The sequence below is a fragment of the Drosophila willistoni genome (genome assembly GCF_018902025.1).
Source record: "Drosophila willistoni isolate 14030-0811.24 chromosome 2L unlocalized genomic scaffold, UCI_dwil_1.1 Seg168, whole genome shotgun sequence".
In the NCBI taxonomy this organism is placed as follows: domain Eukaryota; kingdom Metazoa; phylum Arthropoda; class Insecta; order Diptera; family Drosophilidae; genus Drosophila; species Drosophila willistoni.
This window is the reverse complement of record NW_025814047.1, coordinates 2750425-2766995: the sequence shown is the minus strand read 5'-3', so window position 1 is coordinate 2766995 and position 16571 is coordinate 2750425. Positions and strand designations below refer to the sequence as shown.

The 16571-nt window shown below is 34.7% G+C and overlaps 1 protein-coding gene across 2 annotated transcripts in view; it reads left to right on the top strand.

The window, feature by feature from the left end:
* The first annotated feature begins 11669 nt into the window (after window positions 1-11669).
* The window catches only part of LOC6643336 (rap guanine nucleotide exchange factor 4), a 53914-nt gene continuing 49012 nt past the window's right edge, over window positions 11670-16571 (top strand). Inside the window, exons 1-2 of one of the 2 annotated variants that reach the window (XM_002066010.4) lie at window positions 11670-11766; window positions 13360-13513. In XM_002066010.4, coding sequence (XP_002066046.3) covers window positions 13479-13513 — 35 coding nt within the window. In that variant the 5' untranslated portion in view covers window positions 11670-11766; window positions 13360-13478. Of the gene's footprint in view, window positions 11767-13338; window positions 13514-16571 lie in introns of both variants that reach the window. The other variant, XM_047009745.1, reaches the window with a different exon arrangement.

Sequence of the window (16571 nt, the reverse complement as noted above, 5' to 3'; positions counted from 1 at the left end):
GAGTAACCAATTGATAAGTGTTTTGAAAAACGATTTCTCTATCTCTCTGCCTTTTTTCTCTCTCTCTCTCTTTCTCTCTTTCTCGCTCTCTATCATCATAGACGTTTCGTGACGCAGGCTCACACTCGTTTGCCCAGATAACTTTGGCTATCAATAGACGCAAGCAACACAAAAATAGCATTTAGATTCATACATTTTGTTTTTTGTCTAGCTAAATGTCTGTTTATTTGCGTGTGTATGTATGTAAGTGTGTGTGTGTGTGATGGTGTGGGTGTGTGCGTATCTATGCTAACAGCATGACAATATTGTCAAAGTTTCGTCTTCCTTTTGCTGGTTTTTTTGTTGTTGTGTATTAAAATGGCATTCATAGGGCGTCACTTCCCTAGGGGGCCATAAAAAATAGACACACAGAGACGAGTCCAGCTAAAAATGTAATTCAATACTTTTGCAAGCATCACTGTGCGTGTCTGTTTGCCTCTTCCTTATTCTACACCTCTCGCTGTGTGTGTGCTTGAGCACTATTTGTTACATTTGTTTAGTGAATTATTTATAATGTGCGAAAATCTTGGCCACTTGATATCTACTTGACATTTGATATACTGGCCAATTGAGGACAATAAAATATCAAGCATTTTCAGCAATTTACATTTAACTACACTTGAAGAAATCTTTTCCAGTTTTTCACATTCTTATTTATTAAGCTACCAAAAATTAGAAATTAGATTGAACATATTTTCACAATTCATTTCTTTGTTAAAACGGGAAAATAAGAATTATTTAATAAATTTCATATTTTATACTAATTTCTGTTATTTTAATAAACTAATTCATTTGAAAATCATTATAATTATAAAAGTTTTTATTTTGGACTATGTGGCTTTTTTTACCTTTTGTTTCATACTTATCTGTAATAATACATTTCCATTTATTTTATAAAAATTAAAGTTTATCTTAAGTATTACCATTCCCAGCCATCGCTATGCTCGGTTTTTTATTCGACAGGGGACAAATTGTACTTTCCTTTTTATTATTTTCTGATGTCCTGATAATTCCTTGTCCACGATGTTGGATCTTAAACCAATATGGAACAAGTTTGTTTGACCTGCCATAAGCCATGGACGTTTCGTGACTTCTTGGAGCCAAAGCTTGCTCCGCTTTGTTACCTAATAATGCATTAAATAAGAAATGAGTTTAATTTTCCTGCCAATTATTTTGATTTATACAAAATAAATACTAACAATTATTACAAATGAAATAACATTCACTTAAAGGCAAGGTAAATTTCAGAGTAAAGCCCTCAAAGATATAAATGAGACGCCACTGCTTATATATGTATAGAAACCTTGAAATTCCCGGAATTATGAGCACACTTCTCTAGCAACGAAAATTCACACAGGACTCAGCAGAAGCCATCTTCAAAAGACCCTCCCGTTCCAACAATTTGCTAGACAAAACCGAATTCGCATGAAATGTCAACGTAAGAACTATTTAATTTATTATTTAAAGACAAATTTGGGAAGTTACAATTACAGAAGTTGTTATTTATTACCAGAAGGGAAACACTTTGATGTTGGGCAGATTTATTGTTTTGCTCAATTGGGCATTTAAATTAGCTCCCAGCACTCGACAGAAGTCCCTTAGTTGATCTATTTAAGTTAAAACAGTTTTGCTTTTCGTAGCACCAAGATGTCAATTATTATATTTCGAGCACAAAACAAGCGTCAGAAGCGTTTTGATAATCCATTTAAGCCATTTATTCTCAATATTTACGTAAAGTGAATACCAAATGAATTTCTTCTGGTGTCGTTTACCTCATCTGTCCTCTAAAGCTAATTATTTTCCCCTGAGGCGGGCAAGTTCAATGGCGTTTTCAGCGTTTTCAATGGGTTCCTTGACTGCCATAGCAGACAAAAAACCCATTTCGATTACCATTTCCATTCCCCATTCATATTGTACTACCAGACCATCTGCGCCTTATCAGACCTATTGGCATTGGCATTGGCTAAACACCCCACGAATAAAGGGAGACAAGACATGAAAACAAACCAAGCAAAAAACGAAAACCAAAGCAATTTACATTTTATTTACCTTTGACTCATTGAAATTTATAGCTAACAACTAAACAGAACTTTCCGGTTGGTTGTTCAAGTGTGCGCGTGTGTGGTGTGTGTTTGTTAGTGTGTAAGGGCTTTAATTTTATTTTCTCACTTCATTTTGGGCTTTATTTTAGCTAACACCTTAGCATACATTTGCATAAAGATGGGGCCACGCATCGCTTCACTAAGCATCGGGGCCGCTCTATGCTCTCCATAAGTGTTTAATCCTTTTAGGGGCCAATCCTCGAATTTAACAAAATGTTTTATTTAAGAAACTAACAAATATGTGATTTTAAATAGATGTATAACAACTCTCTCAGTCAAGTAAAAAATTATTATTGATATATTACATTTTCCGATAGGCAATAATACTAGGCCATGTTGTAGTTCTTCAAACTAATTGTTAATTCATTCTTAACGAAATTATAATAGACCAAACATATTCGTCTGATTACACAAAACTATAGACTAGACAAAAACATTCCAATTAGCACGTCTGGATTACTATATTTGTCTGATAAAAGTAGTCAACTCATTAATGATGATTAAATATAGTCTAGCAAATCAGAATAGCAATATTTACATGGTTCTTAACTTAATATAGATTAAAGAAGGTTAAAACTTTAAATGACAAGAATGCGTTGTGCTTATTTTTAGCTACATGTTTTACATTTACATGTTTTTTTCCAGTCATCAGCAATCTCATTATTATGATGAGTCTCATGTTCATTTCATATTTAATTGGCTTAGCTGTCACACACTGCGTATGAGTAATGTGAAGAAAGTTTTCTAATCGAAATGTAAGCCATCTTCAAGGTTACAAACATACAAAAAATAATCGTTAAGCTAAATAAGCTCATAGTTAGTTTTCGCAAATGCAAAGATAGATTAGTTTCGTTTAAATTGTTAAACTGTTAATAAGAGAAAATTTTGAACTATTAACTATTAAGCTTAAATGAGTTTCAAAACAACTTTCAAGGGCTACATAAAATTTTTATTTTCGTTTAGCTTTAAAGTAAGCATAAAAAAGAAAAACCTTATTTGAATCAATTTAAATAAGGCTTTTACTAAAGTTGTTCAGGCGATTGATCAAGAGTTTCAACTAGAGGTTCCAGCCTACTTAATCCGTCCCTGCTTTGCTTTTGAATACGCAAAAAGGAAGTGTGTTTCGGTAGACCCGAAAACAAGGACCCTTAACTTTTTCTTTCTTGTTTTACGAGCTTTTGTTTCGAATCGGATTTGGATTTCTCAGGTACTCAGGTGTGACGAAGAAATGTTATGTCTGTCGGTGTGTCGCTGCTGCTGATTATTTGTAGCTTATTGCGTTTATGTCCCCGTTTATCGCATAAAAATCGCATTAACAGCGTTTAAGAAGCCACGCACACTCTCCCATCATTCATCTGGCATCTCCCCGTTCATTCATTCATTGTCTGTATCCTTGAAGGTCCTGCTATTTGCACCCTACTCTTTGCCTCTTGCCTATGCGTAAACAAATATTAGGCAAATATAGCATTTTGTGTTTTTGTTTAGCTCCGTTTTGTTTGCTTATTTAATCAAGGCAAGGCCAGTTCTCGGTCTCTTCCCCCTAGCGGCCATTAAATGTGCAAATATTAGTTAGTTAGCCTAGGACCTTTTTGATAGATGTTTACCCTGGTCAATACTATGTGCCCACACGCACACACACACACACACACATACACATTTATTCCCATATCTTTGTGCATTTGCTTGGATTAAATCAAAGATATTCAAGGTTAAGTCTAGGGCTTAACGCTGACCTACTTAGGGCTTTAATTAATTATGAAATATGCGAATTCCTCTTAAATAATCTTCACTTGAACTTGAAGGGTTAAAGTGTAATCTATGTAAGATATAATCTTCCTCTTGTTCACTCTTTATATCTCTCTATCTCTGTGTATTGTCACATCTTTATGTGGATTGTCAAGTTCTTCTCAGCCTCTTTGTATTAAAGTTTATTTCCTCTCGTCCTTTCCAGCATTTTGTCATTTTTTTCTATTCTTTGTATACCCTGTACCTAAAATCCAAAAGGGGTATACATGGCGATCCAGAGGAAAGCAGTTTTTAACTTATTTTAAATCTATCAGAGAAAGTCACCTAAAAATAAGATATATAAATATTCCAAGAGAATAGCAACTTGTATAGACTTAAATATATGTAGATCTATTGCTGTAACAGGGTATCTTCTAATCGATTTTCGCTTCTTACTTGCTTAGTGAATATTTTCCTTTCTCTTTTTTTTTGTGGACTGTCAACGTTTTTGCCTAGCATGTCCATGGCTTCATTTCAAGCTGCCTACGAGAAGAGAAGAGCCTTGTGTTGTACGTGCTGCCATCTGAGAAATGTGCGTGCCTGAAGGACCCGTCCAGGATCTTTCGAACTGTCGCGCTTGATGCGCTTTTGATAACTTGTTTGTGTTTTTGTTTTTCTCTTGCCTTAACACTGACAGGCGCGCAGAGGGAGCAGAATGACAGACCCTTGGACGGCCCTTCATCATCATCAGTTTCAGGTTGATAAATAGTTTTCTTCTTTTGTAGCCCTTGAGTTGCTTTAAATTAAAATCAACAGCTGCAGGCACTCAGGTGTTAAAGTTCCCAGGATAACTTGTACTTTAAGCTTTAATGTTGCATAAAAAAGCATGGCGCCATATCGGGTATGTCCAATTTCATTAGACGTTTGCAATTTAAATAATTAAGATGAATAATGATGAGGAAAGTCCTTAGATGATTATTCTCTTTATTATGTGTATAATGTGCGATATGTGTAATGTTAATTTGTTTACTTTCAGGACTCTCGTATACGGAATAAACTACCCAATTACTTGTGATCAGATGAGGGGATATCGCCATATACAGAGCCAAAAAGATTAATAGTCCTCTGGGGAGACTGACAGCTCGAATTGGATAAAGGATATTTTCGAGTCCCGCTACCGACAATAATTAAAGTGATGTTTTACGACTGAAATCGGCAAAAGTGGAAAGCTCATAGAAATATTTTCGCATCATTAATTAATCCAATTTGCAAACTGATAAAAAACATTACTCAACCACTCATGAGTGGCGGCGCCAGCAATAATAATAACAACAACATTAATGGCGGTGGTAAAGTGCAATAATAAAAAGTGCAATGCATCTGTTATAATGAAATGTTTTCATTTTATAGCTTTCCTTTTTTTTTTGTTGATGGCACTGCTATGCTCAAGAGAGGCAGATCGAGAGATTCAATGAGAAAAATGGAAAATGGGAAATGCAAATGCAATTAGCCACATAAGGGAAATGCAGAAACTGGAACCTTTTCACTTGCCAAAACCCCGAACTCTGCAAAACAATTGCATAAAATTATGTTCAACAAGGGGAGAAATTACTTTCCCTCTCATTTTTTTCTCTTGTGTCATGTTGAGTGGCAATTTTTGTCCCGTCAGCTGGCTGAGTGCATTGCCATGGACCTTGGAGTCGGTTGAACTTAAAGGCGAATGCCTTTCCCTTTCGCTGGTGCTTAAAGCAATCTCTGCCAAGAGACTCTGTCTGGACTAGGGAACCCTTTTTGTGGGCTGTCGTCTTTAAGCTTCTTGCCAAATTATAGACGTAATTATAACAGCATGTCTCGTTGAGCAACAGCTGCCAGTCGTTTGGAGTTGTTCGAGAATGTTTTCAAGGCAGTCAGGACGAAAGTCTGAGATGACAAAGTTAATTTTAAGCACACATTTCACTGAGCTCATTAAGCACTGTCGCCCTCCATTCCGCAGCCCACCCACTACCTCGTCGGCTCCTCTGCCAATTGCTTTTCGTAAATCGCGCGAATAATCAAGTTTCTGGTTGAATGCAAATGACAGTCAAACAGACAGACAGACAGTCGTTTCGAAAATCTCATGTACATTGCGTTTATTAACTTTTGATTTGTACGTGGCCAGGTTTAAATTTTTAAAGTCAATCCGAATGGTTTTATCCTGCGCTGAATCTAAATTGAAAGGACGCATTCGAGCAGATGTTTGTGGGATTTATCTCGTACTAATAACCTGAAGTAGTCATCTTCTCCCACAAGTATAATCACTCATTCAAATCGATGTTCTTTGCGGTTCAGTGAATATACATGTTTGTGTATAATAGCTTTACTTGTTAGGCTAGAAGTGCTTAATTAATACTGCAAGAACAGCTTTCGGAATTCTAAGTGAACTAAAATCGATATAATCGTAGATTAACTTTAAAAGGTGAACTTCTTCTTTTACTAATAGTTGCGTTGATAAATTTTTGTATAGTTTTTCAATGTATAACAAACAATCGATCCAACATCTATATAAGTAAGTATTAACCCTGAGAGAAGTGTTTCAACTCGTTTGAGTTTGTCCTTAAGTCCTTTTCTAAATTAAAAAAATCGAATAGCTAAACGCTCCTCAAGATGGCAAAAGTGTGAAAACGAGTTTATTAGCTGTTTGGCCAAAATTCAATTTAAGTACTGAGCTGCTAGATTAAACTTAGTGATGCTTCTAGGAAATCCGACTTTTCTTTCACACGTTGAGGTAATTGAATTGTTCAATTGTGTTCCATAGTCTCTGGCTTAATGCGTGCCTAAACAAGTCTTTCCTTTTCTGAGAGCACACAATCTGTTCATATGAAATTTCCATTAAAATTATATATTTACAGCATTTTCTCTGATGAACGAAAATTGGCCACAAACAATAGGTACATAAACTTCAAATATTATATAAACTGATGTAACTACAAAACTACAATATATTTAGTTATGCCATTGTGGGCATCAATTCGACTCTGAAGATATAACAAATATAAACTTTTCGTTCTGTGTGATAACTATTCAAATAAAGTTTATAACCACACACACAGGCAACTTTATATTTATGTATGTCTTTACGGTCAAATCAAATAATAAGGACATGATCATAAATATACTTACATAAATATTTCGTGCCTATAAAGATAAATGCTCAATTAACAATAGGATGATGATCAAAACTAGGACTTGAATTTCAGAAATAAGTGGCAAACTGAAAGATCGACGCTTGAAATAGGGGACGAGTTGAACCTTCGACTGAAGCTAGTCAAAGTATAAAAAAAACCGAAAAGTTGCAAGTATAGAGTAAAGTAGAGTATATTATTTAATATCACTTTAGGATCAAGATATAAATCAATTTACACTTTTTTTATTAATGTGGGAATGAAAATGACCAATTTTTTGTATATTTTAAACAAAATGAGAAAAACGATTTTGATCCTAAGTAAAGTTTATTTATGCCTTGCTATCGATTGGACTATTGGACATGGCGAAATAAATAATTAAAGTTTAAGTAGAAAATGCTGAAATGAAGTAAGTTTTGTTCATTTTCAATTCTTCATTTAAAAAATTTATTGCCTCCATTAACAGTCGAAATTAAAGGATGGACTAGTCGAATTAAAAAGTCGTTTTTGAATAGTCGACTTTTTGTTGAAAATGGTCTCGACTATACGAACAATTATTGGTAGTATTTGCTTATACCTAATTATATGCCTAATGGTTTTTATGTAAACCAGTCACTTAATTGAATAAAAGGATGGATTATGCTGGATAAAAATAAAATAAAATTTATACTTTAGCCATAGTAAAAACATTGTTCGGTCCTTAAAGTTCGACAATTAAAGTTTATTTATCAAATTTAAAACCTTTGCTCAGATTAAAAGACATTATATTCTGATTTCTTAGAACGCGGATTTCAGAAACAATTACTTATTTAAGTACAGAAACTTGCCGTCTTAATTATTTGTATGAATTAGTATTAAAAATTTTTGAATAGTTAACATAAGACTTAAGATATTCCAATTCTGAATATAATTCTATGTATTTGAGAAGTTGTTTCCGTTTGGAATATCGATTAAAAATACTTTAAGGACTCTTCTTCATTTTATAAGGACTAACGAGATTGCCCGTTTTACTCTTCAAGGTCCCCATTTCTAATAATAATTTGTAGATACATAGATAGACTATATATTGAGTAATTGAGTATTTAAACCTATTTAGTCCAAAATTAACCGTTGGATGGTTTGGTAAAGGGTAAATTAAATATTCGCGTCTTCGTAGCAACTACCCCGAAAATGTCGCCTCATTGATGGAACTAATCAAATTACCCGGCCATAAGTGTGGCAGGTATACAAATTTACATGGAAACTGAGTCTAGGCCACTTTAATAGGCAATTTGAGTTAAATGGTGATTGAATCACCATTAAATGCAGCTACATAAACATGAAGGGGGAGGGGCGAAACGTTGCCTGCTAATGACATCAACAAGAACAAATGGGATAGAAAAGGCAAAAGTGCAATCATGTCATAAACACGCTCCAAAGGCAGCATTACAGGACTCTGACATGAAGCTGACGCCGGCTGAGAACATTTACCACCTGCCACATGTGGGTGGTTGACTGACTGGCTGACTGACTGCCTGAGTGACTGACTGACTGACTGACTGACAATGTCATTCGATCAATGTGCAAGAACAAGAACAACAATGAGAACATTTTGTTGCTGCTAATGGCACCCTACTGGGAACTGGGTACTGGCAACTGGTTACCGGTGAATGGTGTATGAAAACTGTGAACTGGGAACTGGACAGGAAATGCCATTAGAGGGAGTCAGGTGAAAAACTTACGGAAACTTGTCAGAGGAAAATGCATTAATGTCCTTTAACAACATGATGATGAAAATATGGTGAGATGATGGCGAATGAAGCCAGCTGAGTTTATTAAGGCGACATTTATCATAATTACTGACATGGGGTCCTGGCCCCATACGCAGACGATGATAAATATATTTGATATATGTATGTAAAAACGTATACATGTATGTGTGTACTATGGACATGAAGGCAGCATGTGACGACAAATTCAACAGGCAAAATGTCTGTAAAACGAGCAGAAATACTTGGAATTTCTTTGCGTCCTGTGAAATGCCTATGATATGATAGTCCTGTCGACAGCAGCAGTAGCAACAACAACGACAAGGACCACAACGACTAAAGTGGGAGGGGGGCCATAGCTCATAAAAAAATGCTACAGACACGCACTGACAGAGCAGAGAGAGAGGCCCAAAGAGAGAGCGTGGCCCAGGCTGATGGAAGTGGGGGGCAAAGGAATTTATACGCTTTGAGTATGGAACGGAACTGTGTGGGAATGATTCATGCGGAAATAAAGGCACTCGAGAGTGTCGTAAATATTGTGTAGCCAGCGACCACAAACCAAAAAACAACACGGAAACACACAAAAAAAAAATGGAGCAGAAGGTGGAGAGAAAAAAGAAGACAAAAAAGAAAAGAAACTGAAACAGAAAAATGGACAAAAACAAAGGCAAGCCAAAAAAGCTTTGCATTTTCGCACCTTTTTTTCAATTTCGACTGAATACTCAGCATGTGCCCCTATGTGTGTGGCTGTGTTTGAGTGTTTGAGTGTGTGTGTGGGATAGTATAGATGTGTCTGTGTGTGGGTGGTGTGCATGTGAAGGTGTGTTCACCGTGTTGACACGCTGGCTCCCCGTGTTATTGTTCTTGTTGTGAATATTTTAATTGACACTTTGATTGTTTCGCATTGCGATTTCATTTTATGTGCAATTCAGAGGCAAGTGACTGCCGACTGGCAGCATGAGGAGACGATACATGGACACATGGAGGAGGGAACTGAGGGGGTGCCATGGCCCAGAGGGAATTGCCTGTTGAAGTGCCCGGTCACTGCGACGACTCACCAAAAATATACAACGCTCAACAGTTTGTTGCTGAGAACCCAAAAAAAAGGAGAGCTAGACTAAGGGCGAGACACAATGTTGCCAAGTCAAAATGTTGCGAAGCCCAAATGTTGCAGCAACCAAACAAAAACCTTTTAAAACTGAAAGAAATTTCCATTTCTTTGGTAATACTCACTTTGAAAATCGCTCTAAGAAAATGTCAAGTGCCTCTTGTTTGATCGGTTAACAATTTTTTTTTAAAAACATTTTTTATACCATGCATCCGAGATCCAAGATGCGATTAAGAGACAAAAGGAATGTGCTCTTAGTTTTAGTCGAACATATTATCCATAAACAGCGCGCAACACCCATTTTTATTAAAATGGAACTAAGAATCTTTTCAAAGAAAAAATTAAGTCTGATTGTTATAATTGTTTAAAGTTAGTTAAAGTACTTTTTACGTGTAGTTGTTAAGAATAAGCGATTTTGCCCGCTTTCCAAAGATTCCTTAGATATCTGAAAATCTCAAATTAAGTAATAGTGCTCGCGATTTATTTTTAATGTCAATCTTTCCACTTAGGAATATCCTGTCTTTGTATGTATGTCCATTATATATTCAACAATTTTCTTGAATTTTCTTTTTTCCCTATTCGCTCCGCTTCTTTGTTGTTGCTAAGGTTATATAGCTAAATAAAAGCTAGTCTTTGTTTGTTCTACCTGCAGGCAGAAAAAGGATAAAAAAAATATATATGTGGGTACAGTAAAACCAATATAGCAAATCAGAAGAGAACCAGAAGATTTCTCGATATATGTATCTATTGATTCCTTTACCTGTGTACATCAAAATAATTATTAAACTGCACTGAATTGGGGTGGATATACAAAATAACGGGATTTTAGCTAACATTGCTTTGTTTTCACTTTGGTATACTGAGGTTTGAGATAACGGAACTATAACGGCTTGCCACAACTTTGATTTTGACTTATTTTATTTTCGTTGTTCGAAAAATTCTTTCGCTATAAAGATGCTTTCAGACTCAGAAATTCTTCGATATATGTATATACGAGAATACGGAAAGTATCCAACATTTAAGTGGACTCAATTAAACAAGTATCGATAGGTTTTAATTTTCGTAGGTCTGTTTCAATGTGAAAATAATTCAAATTTCTGAAAATTTAAAAAAATAATAAAGACTTATAGTATTTACAAAATTGGCTACTAACAATCGCAATTGCTAAACGATCTTAATGAATTAAAAACAAGTTAATCAATCTTATAGAATTTGCACATTTTGTAAGAAAATCTATTGATAGTCTGGGTGTTAAACAATATTTTCCTTTAAAGCTCTAGACAATTTATGTTACTCAGAAGAAAATCTATTCGATTTTACTCTGTATTTTCCTACATATACAAATGTAAATAAAGAATTGAATTTAACTGATCAAATTTTGTGTTTCCTTCAGTCCTCACTCAATGATGATATGTTAATGTAATTTAAAACAAACTGCTCCCCAACCACTGTGCAGACAAATTTGTTGCCAAGAAAAAACGCGCCAAAAAATGTACCGCACCAACAACAACAGTCAACACTGCAGTCAGTCGTCGGGCAATGAGTAATTTTGTTTTTTGTTGACGGCTAACCCACCTAAACATCTAGACAATTGGGACACACCACACTACGGACAACCACCAACTTCATCATCATCATCATCGTCATCGTCATCGCCAGCCCCATCATCCCTCTTTATCGGCAACTGCCGACCGTGCAGCACGAATTTGAACGAAAATGGGAAAACTCACCTGTTAGGCTCTCGGTCCTGCGTCATGGTGAAGTCAGTTGCGACGCGACTAAACAACGAAACGGATGTGTGAGCGCTCGAAACGAAAAGTTCCCCCAATAAAAGGAAGACAAATCCAACAAGGGAAAAACCAAAAATATTTACAACTCAAAACGTAAAGTCAAAAATTGCACTGAGAGAAATAAATGTGAAAAATATTCCTATCCATAAATGTTGTGTGCCCACCAAGTTTATATTTCTGTTGACCTCTTAAAAAGCAGCGAATTATTTCCCAATTTGTCAGTTTATTGTCAACTCTCGTTCCCAAATGATTGTTGCATTTAAAAGTGAAACATTAACAAACTAAATTAATGCAAAAACTTAATAATTAGTTTAAACTTTGGACACGGATCAGCAATACATTTATTAATTAGTTTTTAGTTTAACGTTTAATTGAAAGAGAAAGTTTCGTTTTCTTTACTCACAATTTTGACCAAGTTTTTCGTCATCTGCAAATGAAAGTGAAATTTTTGTATTTCTTTTTCCCTTTTTTTTCCATGTTCCATTCTTTTCATGGTCTTAATTAAAAACTTAGTCAAAACAAAACGAAAATTTTGTGAAATTAGAGAAATTTAGCAAAGTTTCGAAAAGTTTGTCCAACGTTTGTTATTTTTTTTCATTTTTTTTTTGTATCATGGAAACTCACACAAATGTGTGATAACGAAATGATAAAATTTATCTGCCTTTTGCTCTACATGGAAACCCAAACAGGCAAGGGGAAGGGGTTGGACAAAAATAAAATACGTAGCCTACATTTGGGCGTCGAGCTCTTTGTAATTATTTAGCCTGCATTTGCGGTTTCTGTTTTTGTCTGTACCTTTTGCCATATAATATGTAGTATAAATTATGTTTTCCCATTGACGCAAAAAACTGAAATGAAATGCGCAAAACCCACAGACCCATAGACACTGACTATTCCAATATTAAGTATATAGAGATAATGCATTGTGTAAGAGCAAACAAGGTTTTTATTTTCATAATCGGACAATCCAACAGAGGGAAAGAGAGAAGTGTTACAATTTTCAACACACTCTGGAGTTGTTTTTGTTGCTTAATAACTGAAAAGAATGAATGAAAAACATGAAAACATATTGTTATTTCGGTTTTATTTGCTGACAGTTTGTTGGTTTTGCCTCCATCAACATTTCCTTTTTTTTCTTTTTCGTTGTTAGTTTCCATTTGCCTTTTGTTGAAGGGACAACACATTAACAAAAACATACACAGAGGGACACATATTCCTACACTCATATAGAGAATGAAAACCCTTTTGGCTAACATGAAGAACAATAACAGGCAGCAGAATAAAGGGAACGATGCAAAAAAAAAAAAACTAGATTTCAACAGCCAAATGAAAACATTTTCCATCTGGCTGAAGGCATTTCATTCAAATTACATTAAATCCTTTTTAACTTGGACATTTCAATGCTGTTTATATGGTTAGAAAAGCTTCCAGTAACAAATTGTTTGAAGATTTGCATAGCATTACTCGGGCAATTGCCATTAGTAAACAGAAAAAAAAAATAAAAATAAAATAACTTAAACAAAACGTTATCCCATCTTACCAAACCAAAGCTCTAACATCAACAATTTCGAAAATTGTCCTGCAGCAATTTAATGCCATGTAATGTCTTTAAGAAAATAAGTCAAAGATGTAAATTGAATTGACGAGACTACTTTTACCCAATAGCTAAATTTATTTCTCTTTAAGAATGATTTGAGGTATAAACTGAAACACACCAGAATTCCCCAATAAGTTTATTTTCTGTTTCCTGAGTTAATAAAACAAAACAAAAAAAAAACAAAGAAAAATCAACAAAATTCAGCAAAATGGCTATGGAATGGATAACTGCTATGGACAAGCGGTGAGTAAAATAAGCATATATTTAAATAAAACTTTTGACAACTAAGAAAATACTTTCTGCATTATGTTTGGGTTTATTTTCTTTCAATATATTATGCTCCTTATTTTAATAAGCAAATTTAAAAAAACAACCATTGATGTTAGATACCTTTTGATTGAATTGTTGTCCTCTTCAATCGATTGCTTCAGGGAAATAAAATAAAGAATATTTTTATAAATAACCATAGACCTCTTTAGTTAAATATATTCCTATTAAAGCTCTCCAGTTCTTTGCCAGTATTTTTCTTCTTTCCTAATTTTTATGATAAAATTCTAAATTTGTTTTATTTCTGCACTTCACTGAAGAATTTATTTCAAAGACCCACTAGAGTCCTTAGGCTCCATTTAAAGTGTGACCGTGGATGGTATAAAATAATCGACTCCTTGCTCACCGTCTTAGTGCACGACATGGAGCTCTTCTTGGTAATCAAAATTGTTTTATAAAGTTTTGCTATTATGACATATATATATATGATATATATGTAGATAATGGCTGTGCATGAGTCAACTTAACAAAGTCCGGAAAAAATTTAAAGACCAACGTGACGTGAAGATAAGCTTAATATTTTTTTACGGACTAAAATAAACATATACGGACTAAGGCTTATACAAGTAAAAAGCTGTTTAAACCGATTTAAAATGCCTCAATTTAAAATGTATCTTCAATTCGCAAAGTTTGCACTTTTTTCTTTAAATTTATCTTTTCTTGAGACTGATGTTTATATTACTTTAGAGCTTATAATTCAATTTACTATTAATTAGATAAGTGTTTAAGTCGATTGTTGGCAAATATAAGCTTCACTCTCTTGAAAGAAAAGTAAACAAAGGGGTAAAAATATCACACATATTTATAAATGATTAAAATCTTTGGATATTTCATTTAAAATTTAATGTACAAATTATATTATATTACTAATACCTCAAACAGATTTTTAATGCAAAATAAGAACTTCTCAATTTCAAACTGCATTTTATATGTATTTGTACAGGGAACACATTAAGCAGGAACACCTAAGCTCTAAAGGATATGCATCCAAACACATAATCACTCATGTAATTAAGAGGAGCTTTTCGGTAAAGCTCCTTCGGTAGCCTTTCCAAGAATCTCTTATTCCTGGCATATCAGTGTCCATGTGTGTGGATGCTGTGCACAACGACGAAATGTAAACCAATATGAAATGAATCTTTAAATTGGTTTTTGAATTCTCATTCTCTACATGTGCATCCTTGGTCCTTAACTCGGTTATCGTTAAAGAGTCTTTGCTTAAAGGGAACTTTTGTTTGGTAAAATGTTCGTCTTGGCATTTGCTCGTTTCGTTTTGTCTGACTCCACACACACACACAAACACACACACATCTCAAATTGTTCCACATCAGGCTTATCCTGCCGACATTCATTTGTCAAAAGGCAACAGCTGAGAACTTATAAAAAGGAAGAAAAAAAAAGTAAAGCAAAAAACGGAAGCCAAAAGCAAAAACTCAAATCTCACAAATGTTGAACACAGCTTGAGGGCAAAAAGAATTTAACGCTTTATTAAATCACAATTTAATTTTTCAAAAATAATAATAAAATAGAATGAGGAAAAAAGAAAGAAAAAAACAAAAACCAAGCAAATGGCCATATAAATGTTTTGTCAAGCGTAAATGGCCATGCTCCTGGTTTGCTCATTACTCGAACTGCAATTTGTTCGAGCATCACTTGGCCCGGCCAAGTGGCAATCGTTATTAGAGAGCAGCATCGGTTGGAGAGTAGAAACAGTGGGACGAGAAAGAGCCATGTCAATGGCTGGACAAGTGGCACAACGTTTACTACAGACTCAACTCTCTATTATTATGGAGTGGATATTATATTATAAATTTCAAACAAAAAGCCAGCTGTTGCTCTCACCCACACTCGTTCTCTTGGCTGTAACATTTCGATGTCCTTGCCTGTCATGTGTTTTGTGAGTGTGTGCGTATGTGTTCCGAAGTCCAGCAAAATTACATTTGACTCGCTTTTGAGTTACCCTAAAAACACTATTGGGGATCTTTCCCTTATTTCTTTGACTTGTTGCACTAGGCGTATGAGGAATATTTAAAGCAATGCTAGATCCTCTGTAATTATTACCAATTTAGACATAGGCATATCAGTAGCATGAGGTCTAAAGCCTTTTCAGTCATATCATAAGGGACGAGAAAGGATCGGGAACCCCTAACACGTGGAAATAGGAATTTGAATAACCAAACCCATTAAACCAGGATTCCTAGCCAATATTTAATTTCTGACTCTTTTACTACTTTCCAGAAATGCCAATGCACAAAACAAACTCAGACAAAAATCTATTAATAAATTAAAAACTCCACTTTGAGGTGGAAATGTTTTGTAGTCTTTAGATGAAATTTGAATCGACTATTGATGCTCACAATGATTCAAATTGGCTGGATTCTGCTATTGTTTCAATTTATATTCCCCTTCCACAGCATACATCAATGTAGGGTATGGAAAAAGGTCAAGTGACAAAAGTAGCACAGCAAATATTTGTAAACTTTGCTCCGTTCTTTACTTATTTTATTTGTTTTTTTACTACTTACAGAGGAAAAAAGCGCACAAGATTTAAGTGAAATGCAAATTGAAATTATTATAATTATAATTCGGTCTCGTTTTTTTACTTCTTTTTCTTTGAGTTAAAGTCAAATTTATCTTGTCCTTGTTTTTTTTGGAAATAAATGACTTGCCATCACTTTAACCGCCACCAAAATAAATGATTTAATTTGCTGGGAAAATTAATGGCCAAAAGCAAAACGAAAGCATAAGAGAGAGAGAGAGATAGAAAAAACCAACGAAAAGGAAAAGTCACGCAAAGCCAATCCGATGCTGGTGGTAATTCGGTTTATCAAGAGCCACCTGCAGGACATATGCCAGGCATATCCTTGAAACATATCCTCGGTTACTCGGTTAGCTAAGCCAGACAATTGATATTGATGGCACTTGGCCTTAAGCTGAGAAATTTCCTTGCTCCGCTTGAACATTTATCATACGC